Below are 20,981 nucleotides of genomic sequence, written 5' to 3'. Positions count from 1 at the left end.
AAAGAATGCAGTGAACTATTTAGGTATTCATATGACAAGAAATCTTTTAGTTAGACAACATTTGAACTTTAACGAGAGAATTAAGAAAACTAGAAATATATTCAATCTCTGGCTTCAAAGGGACTTAACATTGTAGGGTAGAGTACTATTATCTAAAGCTGAGGGGTTGTCTCGTTTTGTTTATCCGTCACTTTCTCTTTTTGTTAATGACTCCACAGCCAATGTCATTAATAAGTTATTCCTTGATTTTATTTGGAAAAATAAACTACACAAACTTAAAAAAGCAGTATTATCTATAGAGCGGACGGAGGTCTTGAAGTTTTAAATGTCATCGATACTGGTAATACTTTTAAAGTTAACTGGCTTAAAAGATGCTTAGCTAACCCAAATTCTTTATGGTTTTTCATCCCTAACCACATTTTTGATAAAATTGGTGGTCTCTCTTTTGTTTTGATATGTAATTACGCACCAAACAGACTTCCTGTTGCATTGTCTAAGTTTCATCAGCAGTCTCTTCTTGCCTGGAAGTTATGCTACACCCACAACTTTTCTCCTCACAGAACATTCCTATGGAAAAATAATAATATAACTATTAAAAATACTTCCCTCTTTTATCCAAAATGGTTTGAAATAAATATTGTAAATATTTTGTCTTTATTTGATGAACATGGCTCAATAATGTCGTATGAGAACTTTATAACAAAGCACAGTTTTCCTATTCCCTTCAAGGAATTAAATGCTGTAACTAAGGCTATTCCTTCAGGTTTGTCTCATCTGATTATGAGTCATGTTTGTTTTAATGAAGTACATACTCCCTATGATATACCTACATTGTCTTTGAATGGCATGGAATTAAAAGATAAAAAATTTAATAATAGATTAATTCGTCAAATATTGCAAAGTAAAAACAAAATTATACCAAGAGGAAAATTCTACTGGAATTCGCATTTGGAAAACATAAATTGGAAAAAGACGTGGCTTTTACCTCATAAATGTTGTATTTCCAACAAGGTAAAATAAATTCATTTTAAAATGTTACATAAAATCTATCCGGTAAATTCTATAATATCAAAATATATGGATGTTGATAGCTCCTGCTTCTTTTGTGGACTCGCTGATGAAACATTTGCCCATCTTTTTTTTTAATGTGAATTTACCTAGAAATTTTGGTCTGATTTAAAGGGACACTGTGTAATATTTTACGTCATTTATTACCTCAAATCAACGTATTCATTCATAAATAAGTCCTCATTGGTGTAAAATTATCTCTGCCAAAAATCTCACTTATCCTCCTGAGCGAAGAATAATTAATATGTAGTTACATAGGACGGGTAAGCTTCATGGAGGCGTCCATGTTCTTCCGGTCTATGAACTGCAGAGAGGGACAAAAAGCACTACGTGGTACAGGAAATGCAAACGTGTTTTCACTCTGAGCCAGCGTGAATGATGACTGAAATAATTCACTATCTTGCTCGAGGAATAATTACTCATGCATCATTAGCTTACACTAATGATTCAATGGAGTTTGAAATTTGTTTGAAATAACGAACCTCATCATCACTCGAATGACTCGATGAGGTAGTATTGGATGTCATGACACAGCTTCTTGGCACATACTGCCCACCGTAGTTTTTGAACAAGCGAGCACTATTAGTTTGAATGCAATATACAATTGTACCACTAGATGGGAGTCATTTTTACACAGTGTCCCTTTAAGTTGTTTCATTTTCCGTCCACCCATGGTCATTCATGACTTTATTCTTAAAGATGTGATATGTTACTTTGACGATGGTAAAGATAAGTCCCTTATTTATATGGTTAATTTTTTTATTTTACTTGGGAAGTTCTTTATTCACAAATTCGATACAGTTCTTGGGTGAGAAGTTGCATCGTCTTCAGCCGAGAGCGTCACGTGATCAGGCGGAAAGTGCGTCTTCTAGTCCACGTGACCAGGGCGGAAACGGCCCATATATAGTCCACTCCGAATCTCCCGCGAACGTTCCGCCATTTACTCTCCCTCTCTTAGCTGCAACGCCGGGTAAGTGAGCATCGGTGCTTCATAGCGTACATTTAAACCCAGGTGGATCTCATTTATACGGTGGATTAATTTAACGGTAGTAGGAAAACCAGGTTTAAGATGCAAACGAACCGTAAATGCAGTGATGTAGCGCAGTACCTCGTGGAAAGTACGGACCATCGGTGTTGTCCTGAGCGGTGATAAAGGAAGGCTCCATGCTGCTGCAGCTAACGTATTAGCACACAGGCTATTGCACACCGCGGGCGACCCGGGCTGCATTCTTAACGTGAACTCAGTCCACAATAGATTATTGTAGCTGTTCTTTTATAAATGGTCAATGTAGGAACATATTGAACCGATTCGGAACATGTAGAGTCCGCCCGCGCGCAGTGTCGCTCGTGTGTAGCATCGAGCTAACGCTAGCTAACACGTAACCCAGACCAGTCTCTCTAACCGTGTCTCAGTGTTATTGTACATCTGGGGATAGATCCGGTGTTTGATGATAGTGTGATTTATATTTGGGCAGAAAAAAACGAGTAACTTTCCAGGATGACGCAAGGCGCTAATGTGGCTATCGTGGAACATGCTAGAACGGATCATTAGCTGCTAGTCGTGCCGCCCAAACTCTGATATCCATCTGGAGGAGCGGATATCTTCAACATGTTGTTGTTAGACTTTTTCGAAATCATTCGGTCAAACCGCATTTAAATTAGACTTCTGGTGAATTTGTCGCTGATCCATGTCGCATGTGATGGCGAGAAGCTAACGTCCTCATTGTTTCAGATCACAGAAAGAAGACACAATGGCAGCCTTTCCCTCGCAGACGCCGCAATTCAAGGTGAGTGTTTATGGCTTATGGTTTATTATGAATGATCCAGTCTTCATTGGAGAATAGTCGAGTGTCTGCTGACCAGGTGTAGAACCAGCCCTAGCCAGTACCAGCCAGCCTGACCCTGCTTCTCTTCTAGCTCGTGTTGGTCGGCGATGGAGGAACTGGAAAGACTACTTTTGTAAAACGCCATTTAACAGGAGAGTTCGAGAAGAAATATGTTGGTGAGTACCTTAGGTCTGGGACCGAAATCTTTAACACGTACACACCAAGACACCTTAACAAGTACATACTGTCGGAGTGCGAATTACACCCATCTATAATGCAGTCATCTGTAGTAACAAATCCTGTCACATAACTGGGATGCATGGGCATTAGAAATCCAGGAGACCAAATTAGAGGGGTTATATAATGACACTGGGTGTGATTAGTCATCATAACAATACGATCTGCCCTTTCCTGTGTTTTGGTGAAATCCCAAGTGAGTTTTTACCTAGATGTAGGATGGATAGATGAGCAACTTTAGCTATAGTTGCCTGGGTAGACTGGTAGACTGCTCTATTCAGTGGACATCTTGTGATGTCATGGTTGAAACACAGGAAAGGGCAGATTTTCGATCTGCTTGTAATGGTTTATCAAACGAATGTGGTGACATTACACAACCCCTTTAAAGCTTAAGAACCTGAATGTTAACAGTGGCCATTGATGCAAACTGACCATTAATTGTATTTCCAGATTGTTAATTACAACTATACTATTGGGGCCAAAACTACTCATCACCTCTGACATGTAACTGCGAAAAGGTGAAAGAGTTCCTCAACTTATGTATGTGACCTTTCTCCTCCAGCCACTCTCGGAGTAGAGGTTCACCCCCTCACGTTTCACACAAGCAGAGGGCAGATTAACTACAATGTGTGGGACACGGCTGGACAGGAGAAGTTTGGCGGACTCAGAGACGGTTATTACATCCAAGGTACGCCATGTTTCTTTAGGAAATCAACAAACAATTGGTGATTAAAAAATAAATGCTCAACCTGTCTTTTCTATCCAAAGATTGCATGTTTTTAACCTTTTTATTGAACTTGCCCTCCCTTAGCTCAGTGTGCCATCATCATGTTTGACGTCACCTCCCGAGTAACCTATAAGAATGTGCCCAACTGGCATCGGGATCTGGTCCGCGTCTGTGAGAACATTCCCATCGTCCTCTGCGGAAACAAGGTGGACATCAAGGACAGGAAGGTCAAAGCCAAGAGCATCGTGTTCCACCGCAAGAAGAACCTGCAGGTAACCTCACGTCCATCCACCATCACCTCTGAAGTCCAGCGACCATCACCTCAGACTGGAAGATGGGCAGTTTAAAAAACAATGCATCTTGTGTCGAATGTCTCCTTAGTACTACGACATCTCAGCCAAGAGCAACTATAACTTCGAGAAGCCCTTCCTGTGGCTAGCGAGGAAACTGGTGGGTGACCCCAACCTGGAGTTTGTAGAGATGCCCGCCCTCGCCCCCCCAGAGGTCCAGATGGACCCCAACCTCGCTGCCCAGTACGAGGATGAATTAAGAGTAAGTACCCTCCCCTTTGGGACCCTAGCTTAACTTGACCGAATTAAATTAAATTTACCTGAAAAATGTGATGTCATATTGTCAACACAACTCAGCTCCTCATGAAGATCTAGTATTTATCATATTCTCTAAGTTGAATCCATCCTTTCACAAGGTCAAAATTTACTTTTTTCATGCTGGTATTTACATCAACCTTCCTTCTTCAGACTGCCTCCAACACAGCCCTCCCAGATGATGATGAGGAGCTTTAACCTGTTACCAGCGCCCATGCCCCTACCGTTGACCTTGGACCCTTTTACTGTAAACCCCTGTTGCAGATTTATTTTTTATTTGAACATTTTTGTGTTTAACAAGACAAATTGCTGGAGAAGTTGCGTTTCCATTTTCATGGCATAAGACAGACCCAACCTAGTGTTGTTGGCATGGAAAGGTGCCACTCCTCTTCAAGCACCCTCCAGAGATTTTAGCCAGCTTACTTAATGCTGTTGTATTTCCCACTGGAAGCACTATGGAAAAATTTGAATTAAACATTCACAATATACAATCACCGACGTGTGTGTGTGTGTATATATGAGCTATCTAGACCAAATGGTTCCACTCAACTGTTTACATATACTTGAACCCACTTCAGTTTTTCCACCAATATTTGGTAATCAAACTTTCAGACCAAGGGACACATTGATCTTTATTAGAATATTGACAGATTTGATTAATCTTTTAGTTGAAAGATCTGTAAACGGAACAGTTCACCTTTCAAAGCAAGAATAAAATCAGTTTTGCAGCATATTAAAGTGAGCATTGTGGCAAACTCAATGGACATGGTTAAATCAGCTGTGTCAAATTATTTAATGCTAGTGCGAGATATAATGCTGGCTGTATCTAAATGTGTTGTGGCTTATGAGAGTGCTCTTGTCCAACCTAATTGAGTCGAACTGAAGAGATCATAGTACTGTGTATATGTATATATAACATGCAAGGGGATACAGATCATGTATAACGAAGTTAAATGCATGAGCTGTCCATGAACCTGAAAACGGCACCCGTTTGGTTGCACCTTTTCTATATGTCTACGTATTTGAACTGCATTATTTTACATTTTCTATACACGGTTCTGTATCCCAGGTCATGATGGGTACACCCATCAATACTTGAAGCATGACATGTGTCTGGCTGCGCAACCATCTATGGGCTGACTAAACTCTGAAATAAGACTTGGAAATGACACTTTCATGCTGTTATGACGGAGGCAGTAACCGCTGCATTCGGCCACACGGTGTCACTCGTATGTCCATGTGTGTTCATACCTTAACCAAACATTCCGTCGTTACCCATTTCAGATTTAATTGAACACTTAAAGAACCGCGCGTTTGGCGACAACTTGTCCAAGTTGTATGCAGTGCCCTTCCAGCATAGTTCATAAACATGTGCGAATTGTCGAGACAACGTTTGATTAAATCGTATCTCTTCTGGCTGAGACGCGGTAAACAACGTCAAGCGGACGGTCGCTGGCCGTAATAAACTCGAGTATCGTATGAAACCTCCGCGAGCTGAATGGGAAAAAAGTGACGTAGTGGGGCTCTCCCAAAATCTACGGGCGTGCGCGCGCGGGTCTAAAGTAAACAGTCGATCGATATCTCCATTCGTGCCCTTTCGATCTCTATATTTGCCCAACACCTTCAGGACATATATCGTTACCCCTATCAATAATCCTATCGTAACGCTACCTTAGAGCAGGTTCAAATCCTGCGGCCCAGGGACCTTTGAGCAGGTTCACATCCTCCTGCCCAGGGACGTTTGAGCAGGTTCACATCCTCCTGCCAAGGTACCTATGAGCAGGTTCACATCCTCCTGCCCAGGGACCTTTGAGCAGGTTCACATCCTCCTGCTGCCCAGGGAGGGGCCTCATGCAAGAGCCAAAGAGGTCCTCCGCACGCATGCGTCAAATATAAAGTGCGTTTTAGAATGATTACTTTGGGCGAGCAGTGAGAAAGAGGGAGAGAGATTATGCTGCTGGACACAACTGCTGTTTTAATCCTTCGGGCGATGAGATTTAGCGGAAACCACACGCTTTAACCTCAGCAGCCATATTGTATGGAGAATTCACAGAACATCTCTTCTAGCGGATACCGTCCTCTTCAGAGACACCCGGGACTAGACTTTTGAAAAGTCAAGTTTTCCCTGGCGGTGGAACCCCCCTGGAGAGAACTGATCGGCTGAAGGAGTCCGCTTTACCGTCTTTATTCAGTGCCTCTCTCCAGAGCTCCAGACCCGACACGATGAAGGACCGCCTGGAGCAGCTCAAAGCGGTGAGCTCACCTGAGACTTCCTCACGTCTCTACACTTCCTCTACTGAGAGTTCCTTTATCTAATCACAAAACAGACCCGGGCTCATCTTTTAACTCTTGGTAGTAAATGTCAGATCATTCAAACCTTTAGCCTACGTCTGTATACATTTAATTCTGTGGCGATCACGTCGGGGTCGATGGTTCCAAACCGGCCATAAACTCATAGGATCGTTCAGAATCGGTTTAGTTTGTTTTCGCTCATAGGATTTTGATACATTGCTGAGTTGTAAGCTGTTTCGCATGATCCTTTATCTCTCTCGTCCATTAATTTGTCTTCCTTCTAACGATCGTCAAGTGTAACACTTTTCCTGATTATTTATTTTAAGTTAACATTCTCGACACGTTGTCATGAATTCAATACGGTGACGTAAGGCCTCACTTATAGTCTCAGGCACCTGTCACTCCACCTGATGTACTTCGTTCTCAACACTGCTGTCTACTATCGAGCAGGGATAGACCTCTCTAACTACAATAAGCTCTGCCTAAAGTCTGGGTTAGGCCTCAGTGTGTTACCATAGACACTGTGACTGGTGACCAAGTATTTGCTGCGTTCAAGTCGTAGACGTTTGTGTGTCTTCAGACACATGTGATGTATCACACATAGTATCATTCTCTCCCCCTATCATTTATATGGCTGAATTAAATATATTGGCTGTTAGGCCACAGGTTCAGGCAAATGCTATAAAGAAAGTCCCTTGTTGGACTTTTCTGTGTACCTTTCACCAGCGACACACCTGTCTTTCAGAATGGGAGGGTTGTGGGAAAGAGGAGCAGGAAACTAGATCCCTTTTAGTCTGGACTTACTCTGTACTTCAGTACTCTCCTTGTCTTAAATCGACTGCTCCAATAAGCAACCCAAGGCTAATGTTCATTTCATGCCCACATACAGAATATTGCTTCCATTGTCTAATGTGAAATAACTCTAATGATGGCTTGGGAAATTAACACTAACGTTAACACTAACAAAACATATAATGTTTTACCTTGATGGTATTTCATGTCAATTTTACATATTTAAAAAAAAAAAGTATGTATTTTCCACCAATAGCTTTACTGAAACACATTAACGTACAGTTTACGATAATATGTATTTAAAGTCAACATCGGATCATCTTGTGTGTGATTTTTAAACTTCAAATGTACAGAGGTACAGCAGGAGGCAGGAGAGGAGGGAGAAGTGTATCCCATAATGCATCAGTCATTCCCATGGCCGTGATGAGGGCGTTCCTCCTGCTGCTCGTCTGTCCCAGCAGCCTCCATCTGTCCCTGGGTCTGTCCGCCCCAGCAGCCTCCATCTGTCCCTGGGTCTGTCTGCCTGCCTACTGGACACTATTGGACACCCCGACCTGGAATAGCACTGGAATGCTCTTCCATCGATTGTTGCTATTACTGGTCCCCTTTGTGATGTGGGAGGGGTCAGAGGTCATGGTCAGTGTCTCCGCTCAGATCCACGTCCGCGTCCACCTGTTCTCGTGGCTGTGGACCGGTCCCTGTCTTAACCTTTGATCTATTTCTGGTCTGGAGCTGCTCTGCAACATGGGGATTTAAATTGTGTTAAGCCACTACACAATTCATCCAATAGGAAGTCTGCACGTGAGATGCGCTGGGACCAGATTATGTAACATATTGTAAAGCTTCAGTGCAGTTTAGTGTGGTCGCACGCTGCAGTTTAATTATTGAGGATCGATTGATTCTGTTTTAATGTTGTGTGATGCATCCTATATAGACAGCTGACAAGGATGCATAAAAAACGTATTCTGATCTAGTTTAACTCTATTTAGTTAATCACAAAACCAAAATATAAATCCAGGATATCCATTTTTATATCTTGTTCTTAGTATTATTTGAGGTTTATATGATTAAACCATCTTCGAGTTTGAGCACATAATTTATTTATTTCTGTATTTTCTATTTCAAACACAGCATTATGACAAGCAACGAATTTTAACCAGATTCTGTCCTTTTGTATAATATAATAATTGTATAAATCTTTCTAATACAAAATATAATTTTACATTTTAAAGACCCATTTAGCAACATGCATAATACACATAACTGGTTAAATGTATTCATTTTAACAATGATACAATAACCTTTAAAAACAACATTGAGATAAATCCTGACCCCAATCCTGGTAAAGGTCAATATGAAAATACACTGAATACGAATTAAACTAATACAGAAAGAGCAAAGATATCAAGTTAAATGTAAAACAATCAATGTATTAATAACTGATACATTTTGTATTATTGAACCTTTATTACTGCTGTGTCCATTTTATATTTATTAAAAGTCATAATGATTAAGTCTCTGAAGTGGCTATCAGTGTTCAAAGCCGTAATATCCAGGGGAGGACATATAACCTCCCAGTATATTTAGTAAATATGGCGCTAACAAACAATGTTGTATGTAAATGGTACCTGGAAGTCACTGAGCCACCTCTCTACAACGCCTCTCAAACTCATTGAACATACGATTACATTAAACCAAAACCTCCCAAGCTTAAGACATTTGAGGTCTTCAGCGTTCCGTGAACATTGTGTTAATTTTGTTCATTTTTGTGTTCATTTTCGATTGGTCAGCCTTTTTCGAAAGTCTGCATGCCCATTACGAGTTGGGACAATATAATAATGGCTGTTCTCTCGTCACAAAGATGTAATGCTGAAATTTACACTGCATCATAACAATGCTCTAAAATGCTCTCAACAATCCACGTAACAAAAAGAGGCCAAGCCTCCATAGAAACCCTTCCCAAATCATGTCCAGCCTAGGGGGCCACCTTTATGATCATCCGTAATACGAGAGTGATGGCTTTACAACATGGTTCTGACTGGGCTACCAATCGACTCCTTGACCCAAACAGATTTAAACTGGTTCCTTCATTGTATAATTTGAGGAAACCTCGGGTTAAACTCTTGCCTACTATGTCGTTGTACATTTACAAATAGATTGCTACAAATATGTGGAATGCAATATCGAATGGTGGTGGAATTTCCCATTAAGGGTTTTTCGATGTATACAAACCTCAAATAAGTAAATCAAGATACTGTAACCAGTTGTCAATATCTAATAAACCCCTTTGTTGGGTCACTGAGAAAAGTGTCTGCCTTGACCTTATTTTATTGTACGTATTTGAAACCGGTAAACAGCTGTCTTCTTTCATACCAGATGTCCAACCTGTCCCTAGTTAGGCCTTTCTACATAAAGAAGAAGTTATTTGTACCTACAAGACTCTCAGTATTTAACGATGGAAACTACAAACATGACACTGTTGAGTTTATAAAACTACAAGCAGATTCACCCTGCTGCATCAGTTTGAGCTTCCTTTCGTTCAATCCAACAGTGAGAGTTGACCTACATATTCAAATTGCATTGAGGTTTACGCGGCCACTGTTGAGCTAACTTATTAAAGTTGCCTCCATTTGCTGATAGCCGCTGTCAGCATTCACATGAATGCGGTTTGCTCTTGGGGGTGAAAGCAACTCTTTCTTTGTTTTTTTTGGACCGTTTCATTTTCGCTGAATGGGAAGGAAATGGCTGCATTGTCTTATCTCGGTGTAGCAGAACGTGTGTGGTAGAGTGTGTCGAGAACGGCCACTTTACAACCTGGGAGTTATTCAGGTAGAAATGGCTTGCTGTGACGAGGCATTCTCAATGTTAATTAATGTAAATTCACAACGCTGTTAAATCGTCCCACACATGCTGGCTGGAACTTTAATCTGGGCCATGTTTGCAATTCAAATGTATGAAAAGGGAGTGTGTAAAAGGTTGGAAATCCCAGCCTTTCTGAATAGGGACCTCTGTTATATGATTGTGATATAGGCCTGTTTGTACATGTGTATTTTTAACATAGGAGCAATGACAAATGCAGCCGGTTTGACTATGGTCCGCCAGCTCAGCAATACTAGCTATGACACTGCTATTTTGGCGGAAGTTTGTTCCCTTTATCTTTGCATTTGTAAGTATGATTTATAATACAGATCGATAGGAGCCATTGGGGGCATATCTTAAAACAATATCGGGTTGAGGCGGTACATGCTGGTATTTACTTAACTCCAGCAGGCGAGAGGTCCTCGTCTTGTCGACATGCAGAGCTCCACCTCCTCAGTGCAGACCCTGCCAGCTCATATTGGGTCAGAAGGTGGCAGAAGAATGAACTATTGTTAACACCTTGACTTTGGTCAGGACAAGCAATTAAGGGAAGTGTTGAATACTATTGACAACCACTCTCTGCTACAGTATTTCCAGCCTCCTTCATTATTATTTATCTCATTTTCCTTATTTACCATTTCTCACTTGACGGTGGCGCCATATCATGGGTTTGTGTCCTGTTATTGATCTTGGTTAAACAGTTGGGCTTCCTTCCCAGTCGGCTGTAGCAGGGCTTTCCCTTCGCTGTGGCATCATTCTCTGTCACTGCTGCAGCAAGCGTGTTTATCCGAGGGGGTCCTGTGACCACGTGAAAGAGGCAGCTGCAATGCTCCGCCCACTGATAGGGGGGTGGGGAGAAGGCTGCTTGTGTTACCGTCACCTGGGCCTTTATTGATCAGCTGATACAGGTGGGGAGAGAAAGCTGCTTTTGTTAATGTCAACTGGGCCTTTATTGATCAGCTGATACATAGGGGGGAGAGAAGGCTGCTTGTGTTAACTTCAACTGGACCTTAAATTAAGGCCCAGTTGAAGTTAACCCAAGCAGCCATCTCTCCCCCCCCTGTGTATCAGCTGATCAATTAAGACCCTTAATTGATCAGCTGATACACGGGGGGGGAGAGATGGCTGCTTGTGTTACCTCGTTGATACCTTGGCCTTTATGATCAGCTGATACACAGGGGGGAGAGAAGGTTGCTTGTGTTACCGTCACCTGGGCCTTTATTGATCAGCTGATACAAAGGGGGGGAGTGAAGGCTGCTTGCGTTACCGTCTGTGATACCTGGGCCTTTTGTGATCATTTCATAAAGAGGAGAAGAAAAGTGCCACGCATGCTGCTTGTTTAGGTTGTGTGGTGCGCTATTTGCTAGTGAATATGTTGGAGTTGATATTTCAATTGAGAAGTTTTTCTTTTTGGCAGTGAGTTATATCTTGTGTTGTGATTCAACTGGACCTCCAGTATAATTGAATGCCCACGTTGGACTGAAGATTATTCTGTCCTTCTTATTTTATACTTTCCTTTAAACTTCATGCACTGGTTAAGCAAACTGACAATCCCTATACTCTTCTTGCTCAGGGCTCCACCTGGGAGATACCTGGAGCAGCCTGCTGCTATAATCTGGGCCTCTTCCTTCCCCATATACCTATATTTAAAATTGTAAAACCTTTGTTTCCCTGAAGACGTGCGACCAAGATGACGATGAGGTGGAGATCTCCATGGACAACGCAGCCTTCATGGATGACTTCTTTTGTCAGGTGTGTGTGTGTGTGTGTGTGTGTGTGTGTGTGTGTGTGTGTGTGTGTGTGTGTGTGTGTGTGTGTATTAGCCTGACTTGTGTGCTAGAGTTTTCATGTGTCTCTGGTTGTGTGTGTTTGGCTGCGCAGATCGAGGACATCAGGAACAGTATTGATAAGATCGATGACCACGTGGCCGAGGTCAGGAAGCTGTACTCGGTCATCCTGTCGGCTCCTACGTCTGACCAGAGTACGAACGCCTGCCCCCTCACCCAGCTCCTTCTCCTGGCAGAACAAGGGCTGATCTATCATCTTTTACTGGCTTTAGAGAAGGGCCAGTATCTGTTTCCACCAACGGTTGTTTTTACTCCTTCATGGCGACGCCGTCATACCAGTTCCAATGGTTGAAGGCAGAATTAGCTGAGGGTTCAGGAGGCTGGTGAACATTCTGGCTCTGTCATTGCTAAACAATGTTCGGCCCAATCCCAAGTTTTGATATTGTTTTGTATTTCATAGGAGGTATTTTAGAGAGCCCCTATTTACCACCAGCTGTTGGATTCATTATCCATTTCAGGCTGTTAAAATGCGAAACATTTATTTTTCTATCAAACTGAACATAACAACAAAGCATCTGCTAGCCTTTGATCACTAGCAAAGGCTAGTGATCTCATGTATAGCTAGGATCTGTGATGGACTTTGAAGCTCGAGATAACTACGTTTTGTCCATGCAAACACAGAAACACAGGATGAGCTGGAGGCCATCACCAACGACATCAAGAAGATGGCCAACAACGCCAGAAACAAGCTCAAGAGTGAGACACACACACACACACACACACACACACACACACACACACACACACACACACACACACACACACACACACACACACACACACACACACACACACACACACACACACACACACACACACACACACACACACACACACACACACACACACTCAGGCAAGACAGTACTAAAAATAACATCATGCATTCGAACAATACAACATTCCGCGCGACACTAACTATCCAACACTGTATGAAATGAGACTCGTGTTTATCCTTCAGCCATCGAGAGGAACCTGGAGGCAGATGAGCAGGAGAGGGTCTCCGCCGACATGAGGATACGCAAATCACAGGTACACAACTCCTCATGTACACACAACGCACAACATCAATGCAAATCATAGGTGCACACCTCCTCAATGACCTGCACAACATCAACACAAATCACAGGTACACACCTCAATGAACACACAACATCAACGACACAAATTACAGGTACACACCTCAATGAACACACAACAGCAACAACACTAATCACAGGTACACACTCCTCAATGAACACACGACATATACAACGCAAATCACAGGTAGACACTCCTCAATGAACACCCAACATAAACAATGCAAATCACAGGTATACACCTCCACATTGAACACACAACAGCAACAACACAAATCACAGGTAAACACCTCAGTGAACACACAACAGCAACACTAATCACAGGTACACACCTCAATGAACACGCAACAACACAAATCACAGGTCAATGAGCTGCACAACCCACAGCACAGCACCACACAACGTGATCATTTTGCCTTTTGTGTACTAAAGTTGCGTCACTTTGAAAAATGGATGATGATAATAAACTTGATCTAGTGGCCGTGCAGAGTGGTTGACCATAGGGCCGACTTTATGGAGCATCGAAAGTAGAATAATTTTGTATCAAGCAATAGTTATCCAGTCTGAGTCATTAATTCGGTCCCCCCCTCAATCACTCATGGCGTCCTCCCAGCATGCTGTGCTCTCCAGGAAGTTTGTGGAGGTGATGACCAAGTACAACGAGGCGCAGGTGGACTTCAGGGAGCGGAGCAAAGGCCGCATCCAGAGGCAGCTGGAGATCAGTGAGGCTCACACCGACTCCCACACTAATCACCTTCTGGAGGGTTCTTAATGCTCATCGCTCATAACCTTTTAACCTTTCAGCTGGCAAAGCCACCACGGACGAGGAGCTGGAGGAGATGCTGGAGAGCGGCAACGCGGCCGTGTTCACCGCAGGGGTGAGCTCCCGCTGTCATGCACGTCACAGAGATTTGAGGGCGTTTGTAATATTAAATATTCATCATTTTCTTTTCATTGCATGGAATGTATTTTGGATCATTAAAAGCTAGATCTTTCATAATAAAACTAGTGTTCTAAAGCTGCTCAACTCTGCAGATCGTGGACTCGGGCATCTCCAAGCAGGCCCTGAACGAGATCGAAGCCCGACACAAGGACATCGTCCGGCTGGAGAGCAGCATCAAGGAGCTGCACGACATGTTTGTGGACATCGCCATGCTGGTCGAGAGCCAGGTACGCTCACTGGTCCCTCCCCAAGCGGCGGCTCTGCCTGGGCCTGGTACCTACTGCTGGGCCTGGACTCAAATCAATCCCCATGCTTCCCCTCTAAGGAGCGGAGGCCTTTAGATCTAACCAATCCCTTTCTATCTATATTCTGCAAAACCTCACACTTCACCCAGGATTCACATAGTTTATTCATATATAATGCATACATTTTATATTAGGAATAATATTAGCAATATATGCTCAGCTATATCTGCTTAACAATGAATCCCTGCTCAGCAGTCAGACTACAGTATCAGTCTTTAGTTTTTATCCCATGTCCAGGTTGGTTTCTAATGAATTTGTAAAGTACTCGCTGAATACATCCAGAGAAGTCCAAAGATGTATTTCATTGTTTCTATTTTAAGTCAAAATGCCGTGTTTTGTATAAAGCAGCGTGTACTATTCTCTGAAAGGCTATGTAAACATCTATTTCTTACTGATTGCTTCATGCTTCCCTGAGGCAATTCTCATATCGAGGTAAGGATTCTCCATCTCCCCGCTATGTGGTCTTTGTTGTGTTATTATGATGTGATCTTATCTCTTGATAATGTACATATTGTGTCCAGTCTTTTTTCACTAATCCCCAAAGCGTATTGCTAAAGTCAATGTGAAAGTCTCTTTGAGGTTATGTGTTGTGAGCACCACACCATTCAGCTGTTCATCTCATTAGGTCCATCTGTAAAGTGTTGAGAACTCACCAACTTGAACTATCTTATTTTGCCTCTTACCACTTTGCCTTTAATTCTTCGTATGTCTCTTATTTTCTTTAGGGAGACATTGTTGAAAACATCGAGTTGAATGTGTCCAAGTCGGTGGACCACATAGAGGTGGCCAAAACGGAGACCAAAAAGGCTGTAAGGTACCAGACCAAGGCCCGGAAGGTACTTTGCTTTCTTCCTTTACACTTCATGAGGTCAGCTGCTCTTGCTCGGTCTCCGGTGAAGGCCCTTTGCCTCTTTCCTTATTCCCCTATGGCTGCTTATACTTTTCTAAGCACTTAACACCTGAATCCCTCTCCTTATGTCACGCCGTTCACACGCCCTCAGACCTCACACACACGCAAGTATATTGACCTCTAAATTTCTCTATCTCTTTCTGCTTTTTATATTGTTGTCGAACCCATACACATACACGTATATACACACACCCCTCTGTCAGGGTGGAATGATTGACAGGATTGAGAACAACATGGACCAATCGGTGGGCTTCGTGGAGCGGGCGGTGGCAGACACCAAGAAGGCGGCTAAATTCCAGCAGGAGGCGCGGCGTGTGAGTTGAGGCGCGCCATGTGATTGGACAAGACCACCGGCCCGGTTTCCCAAAGCCCCCCGTAATGCTGACCCCAGCGGGGACTGAGGATAATCAGTGTAGGCACTTCTGCACGAGGGTGTATTAGTGAGCAGGACAGCATGGGAAACCATTATCCATTTCATCAGTTTAATGAAACATGTTGCACGGTAATTCCAATCCTAATTTGTAATCTGTGGAGCCACACTTTTTCCAATGCCAACACATGGACAGAGCGGTTGCCCATCGCTAGAAGATCCTAAACACCATTACTAACTCCATTGAGGAACTGTAGGCATAAGGCAGATCCATGACATCATCTCTCTGGCCTGGGAGTCCCCGATTGGCCAACCCATTGATGTAGTAAGAGACCACGGCCGCTTGCACTGCAGTACAGCAGTGTGCAGGGTGAGCATTCCTCTTATATCAACGGGAATACTTTTGGGAAACCAGGCTGATGACACGAAGATCCAACTCCACCCAAACCTCAAGCCATCATTACCTCCCTCCTCCACACTTACCTGAAACGTGACCATGATCCCTGCGTCTGATGATTCTTTTACCTTGTGGAACCTTGTCAAATCATTCCTCAAAAACCCTCCTCTGACACACACAATCACATGCACATATGCTTCGTTCTTCCTGTCTTTTGACAGTTTCACAATATTCTTGTGCTCAAGCTTCTTTAACCAGTTTTTCCCTCCAGGTTTCATCTTGATTATTCATGTATAATTGCTATGTCGGTTTATAGGTGCAAAAAGCATTTTGCGCCTGTATTTGGTTCTTTGTCTGCTTATATGTTGTGGTGGGTGCAACAAAGGAATGTGTTGATGTGGACATGTACACTGGCTTCACCTTGCCACACTTAAGGCATGACATTGTTACATTGAGCTTCTATGGTATTGTAATATAAAATTAACTTTTGGACTTCCAGTTCTATTTTGCAGAAGACATTTTACTTGTCTTAAAACCCTGATATTCTATTATTGTCGAGGGATAATGAACCGCATTAATGACGTTGATGAATCCAAAGAGGCCTCACAGTGTGATGTATGTGTGATCACAGACTCATGAGAAACCTTGATGTTGTTCCCAACAGAAAACGGTGATCATAGTGGTGATAGTGCTGATACTGCTGGCCATTATTGCGCTCATTGTGGGGTTGTCAGTAGGACTGAAGTGATGTTGAGGAGGAGAGAGTGAGGGTGAGTACCTGGCCTGAGTGGCCTCTGCCATACTGCAGTAGATGTGGGTCTGTCCACCAGCTCTGGATGAAGGGGTTGCATTCTCTCAATGTGGGCCGCCGTGGGGACGTGGTATATTTACATTTGTTGGGAATGTTTGCTCGCACTGTCCTGTTGGCTTATGTCGGGTGTGTTTTGTTTGTGTTGTACTTTGTTTTTTTTGGGTGTGTTGCTTCCCCAATCCCCACTCACACGCACAACTCTTATTTAATGAATTCTAGCCAACCTGAATTTAGAGAAACAAGCAACAGTTTGTTGTAGGAAGTACTTCTTTATTTGGTCGGGTGTTTGGTAAATGGTTCTGAACCGTGACGCACTGAAACCTTGCAGAACAGCAACACAAATGCAGAACATTGCAATTCATCATTGGCTCAAATTGGTGCGCTTGGATGTGACTTGCACTACATCAAGCACACGCTTAATTTACCATGACATCAGGAATTAATTTAATAAGAAAGCAGCATTAGCAATAGAACTGGCTCCTGCCGAATAGTCTTCATTGCTTGGGAAGGCTCCTAACTAAGAACAATGACGCATAAGTGGCAGCCAGGATAAGTGCTTGTAGAATTCCCCTAATGCTAAGAAAAGGTGCTTCCTTTCTTATCCCCGTCTTTCCCATCGGGGTCAAGGAGAAGGCATAGGATGTCATTTTTTGGACTATTCAACCTTAGCCATGATCACTGTTTTATCATATCTGAGTCAACACAGGTGGACCTTAACGGGTTGTGCCGTTTATGTATGCAAGTGTTGCAGTATAAAACCAGAGTTATGCAACTACGGTTTGATGAACTCTGGATGAAGATCAATGCATACTCCGATAGGATATATCCTCTTCTGTGTATACAAAGTAACGTATGCCGGTGGGAGGAGCCTTTTAAATAGCATGTATATACGCCTTTCTATATAGCGTTCCTATATAGGAAGTTAAGAACGCTTACCTGGCAGCAGGAACACTGGTGCTCTGCCATAAGTCCAACAGGCCCACTATCAGTGAGGGGTAACGTGTGTTTACACCAGTGGAAAACTGCCAATCATGTGTTAGTTGCTTTCCCTGTTTGGAGTTTCAATCTTTGATTGTTCTCTAAATTTACTTGATCATTAACCCTCCTCTCCTCTCCATCTCTGTGTCTCTGTCTACAGAAGACCATCATCCTCACTGTGGTCTGTGCTGTGATCGCTGTGGTCATCCTCGCCATCATCCTCTCTCAGACTCTATAGGAACACAAACCCTCCTCCTCTTCCTCAGTATCATCATCATCACCCCTCCCACCCGGCCCCCAATCAGCTGGTGGAAAGAGAGCCCATCTATTACAGATGGATCACATTCGTTAGCCCAAAGACCCTTAATATTAGCATAGGACACATACAGCGTGTTGTTCTGTCTCTGACCACTGGACTGTACCTAGACCGGATGGAACCAGTAATGTATGGAAAAGAGTTTGATTGCTGAAACTTACTGGAATAATAGGGTGCATTCAGTCCTGATGGTCTGTGGGGGGACATTGGCCCCCCTGGGTCGGGGAGCTGAGAGTACACATACCTTTGACTGCACATGAGGGTTCAGTGCCACGACTTTCAAGCACATACACATGAAATGTTTGTATACATGTTGGAAGAAAAAACGAATAATTTCATTTATGTCCCTCAGTTTCAAGAGTGGCTTTGGGTGACCAGACGCGGGCGGTTCCTGTAACGTTATTCCTCGGTTCCCTAATATTTCAACACGACACTGCCACAACACAGTGCCTTATAATCCTCCACACGTCCTCTGATGTGAAGCTATCCATCGTCTCCTGCATTGAGCATTTTATTTCCCATGGAGGGAAGAAACATTTCAGCACTTTCTGATCATCTGTCATTAATGGTTAAATCGTGTTAATTATCAATTGCATCTTTTTTGTTGAGTACCTCATTATGCACACATTCTACTGATACATCTCCCATATGAGTGGAGAAGCCTCTCTTATTCTGTACTAGTCTTATTCATGCAATCCCGATTGAATGAGTCGGTGCATCAAATAAGATTCATTATAATAATGGCTTTTCAGAAGTTTGCTCAATGTCTGACATCACGGTCATCAGACTTTGAGCATGGTGTGGTGATAACCAATTCCATTTGAGGTTATTTTAACATTACTCTGCTTCACAGGAAACACCAAAGCCAATGCTATCCTGCTTATATTTAATAAATCAGCCATACTGTACTTTAAATTCATAAGTCCAAATGATTTTCCACTCGCAATTACCAATAATACCCTATTGACAAGCAGACTTCCACATCCATGCTTATTACTTTATTAGTTCTGTATAATTTATAAGGGAGGCCAAAAAGTAGCTATGTGCTTTAACTGTTTAATTGTACTCTTAAGTTATATGATGCCAAATATTTTTGATGAAGAAATTAAATATTTTACTTTTTTTAATCAATGTACGTACAATGTGTCTTTCTGAGTTAGTTATTTTTCTCTGTTCGAGCATGCCTTGCGAGCGACGTTAAGACACTTTCTAAGCAAGGTACACTTCTTTGTCCGGTGTTTTGGATTACATTTATTTTCTGGGAAGCTTGAGCGCACTTGGTTTTATTGTTTAGCAGCCTACACTTATGTGCCTCTTGTTCTCTCAAAGTGAAGGTAAGTCCCTTTTAATTATTCTATGTTCATGCTACCACACGTAGACACACACGCGCACTCGCACACGCACAGACACGCACACACACAGACCCACACGTTGTTCCTCTCCGATCCTCTGTTCCCCTTCTGGCTCATCACTAAAGCCTGTCATATACCACAAACCTGCCGATCAACAGAGGTACATCCGACCCCAAATGCTCACGCTTTTCTTATTTCTAATGCGATCTCTATTCATGCTGCAGAAGAAGATGATGATCACATTGTGCTGTGCTATCATTGGAATCGTTGGCTTCTCCTACCTGTATAGTTTCTTCTCGTAAAGGTAGAGGAAATGGGTCAAATACATTAAGAATAACATTGTTGATTCACATTGACTGATTACTGCATAAACCATTTACCTTTTCTTCTGCTTTGCTTTCTTTACAGGAAAATGTTTCTTCCAGAGAGAACTTGCATAACATAAGTCCCTGTCTTCCTCTGGATTTATTATTTATTATGAATTTGAATGACCAAATCCAATCCCTAATTCCCACACCCTCCACTTCGAATTATATTACATTTTCGGTATGAAGTTTTGGAAAATATGTTTTAGATGATAAATGTCTTGATTTCAGTGTTTTTGTTTTATGTTCATATTTGAATAGCGGGCGTTAACCCAACCTCATTATTCTGGACTTCAGGCGCCGCCTGGCGAGACGTCTTATAATTACGTATTAACTTTTGCCGTTCTGGTTGTCTCCAAAGGTTTTTGCGTTTGTTATGTTTATAAAGTTAATATTTTTAAATATAGTTGATGTAAATGAACTAAAGCGCCTCACCTCACTGCATAAATGAGACATAACTTGATTTTCGATTGCCCAGTCAGATACATGTATGTGCCCCGTGCCATTATGTCTATAACTTTTAACATCTGTTATCGTTGTGAAAATTGTTTTTACGAACTTTCTGTGTGTCATGTGATGCTGACGTAGTTTAAGAGACGGTCTTTCATGTAAAGAAATTGTTGATAGTTATTAAATAAAATCTGTTCTCTGAGTTGTGTGTTGCTTATTTGATTTGCTTTGTGGCCGCTCAACTGACATTATTCATGTTTATGTATTGAGGTGGAGATACACCTAGTAATACTGACAGGCAATACAATGAAAACAATTCTTTCAGTTCTGAAGCGCTAAGCCATGTCTCGAACTGTGCCTAACAAATATTAATCGTCCGTCTGTCTGTGTTAAACGTTGGGACGCAGTACACTTCTTCCAGAAATGAATTCGCGATAAAGATAAATAGCAATTTC

The 20,981-nt window shown here is 42.4% G+C and overlaps 2 protein-coding genes across 9 annotated transcripts; both read left to right on the top strand.

The window, feature by feature from the left end:
- Window positions 1–1,932: 1,932 nt before the first annotated feature.
- On the top strand, window positions 1,933–4,957 carry ran (RAN, member RAS oncogene family). Of its 2 annotated transcripts, none has more exons than XM_060063431.1 (7): window positions 1,933–2,038; window positions 2,801–2,855; window positions 2,986–3,070; window positions 3,694–3,819; window positions 3,943–4,130; window positions 4,240–4,410; window positions 4,617–4,957. In XM_060063431.1, the coding sequence occupies exons 2-7, from the start codon at window positions 2,820–2,822 to the stop codon at window positions 4,659–4,661; spliced, it is 651 nt and encodes a 216-aa protein (XP_059919414.1). In that variant the 5' UTR covers window positions 1,933–2,038; window positions 2,801–2,819; the 3' UTR covers window positions 4,662–4,957. The 2 variants fall into 2 exon arrangements, with proteins under 2 accessions (XP_059919414.1, XP_059919413.1); XM_060063430.1 differs by lacking the exon at window positions 1,933–2,038 and adding an exon at window positions 2,218–2,249.
- Window positions 4,958–6,301: 1,344 nt separating this feature from the next.
- On the top strand, window positions 6,302–20,728 carry stx3b (syntaxin 3b). Of its 7 annotated transcripts, XM_060063422.1 has the most exons (12): window positions 6,303–6,716; window positions 12,084–12,158; window positions 12,288–12,387; window positions 12,875–12,949; window positions 13,212–13,282; window positions 13,943–14,051; window positions 14,134–14,207; window positions 14,365–14,499; window positions 15,303–15,413; window positions 15,691–15,801; window positions 19,936–20,015; window positions 20,120–20,728. In XM_060063422.1, exons 1-11 carry the CDS (start codon window positions 6,687–6,689, stop codon window positions 20,011–20,013), a joined length of 969 nt encoding a protein of 322 aa, XP_059919405.1. In that variant the 5' UTR covers window positions 6,303–6,686; the 3' UTR covers window positions 20,014–20,015; window positions 20,120–20,728. The 7 variants fall into 7 exon arrangements, 6 of the variants coding, with proteins under 6 accessions (XP_059919404.1, XP_059919405.1, XP_059919403.1 ...); XM_060063420.1 differs by lacking the exon at window positions 15,303–15,413; XM_060063417.1 differs by lacking the exons at window positions 15,691–15,801; window positions 19,936–20,015; window positions 20,120–20,728 and adding exons at window positions 16,919–17,024; window positions 18,204–19,490 and having other exon boundaries at window positions 6,309–6,716.
- Window positions 20,729–20,981: the final 253 nt, after the last annotated feature.

This window comes from Gadus macrocephalus, chromosome 10 (assembly GCF_031168955.1).
Source record: "Gadus macrocephalus chromosome 10, ASM3116895v1".
NCBI classification, from domain to species: Eukaryota; Metazoa; Chordata; class Actinopteri; order Gadiformes; family Gadidae; genus Gadus; species Gadus macrocephalus.
This window is presented reverse-complemented; position numbering and strand designations above follow the sequence as displayed.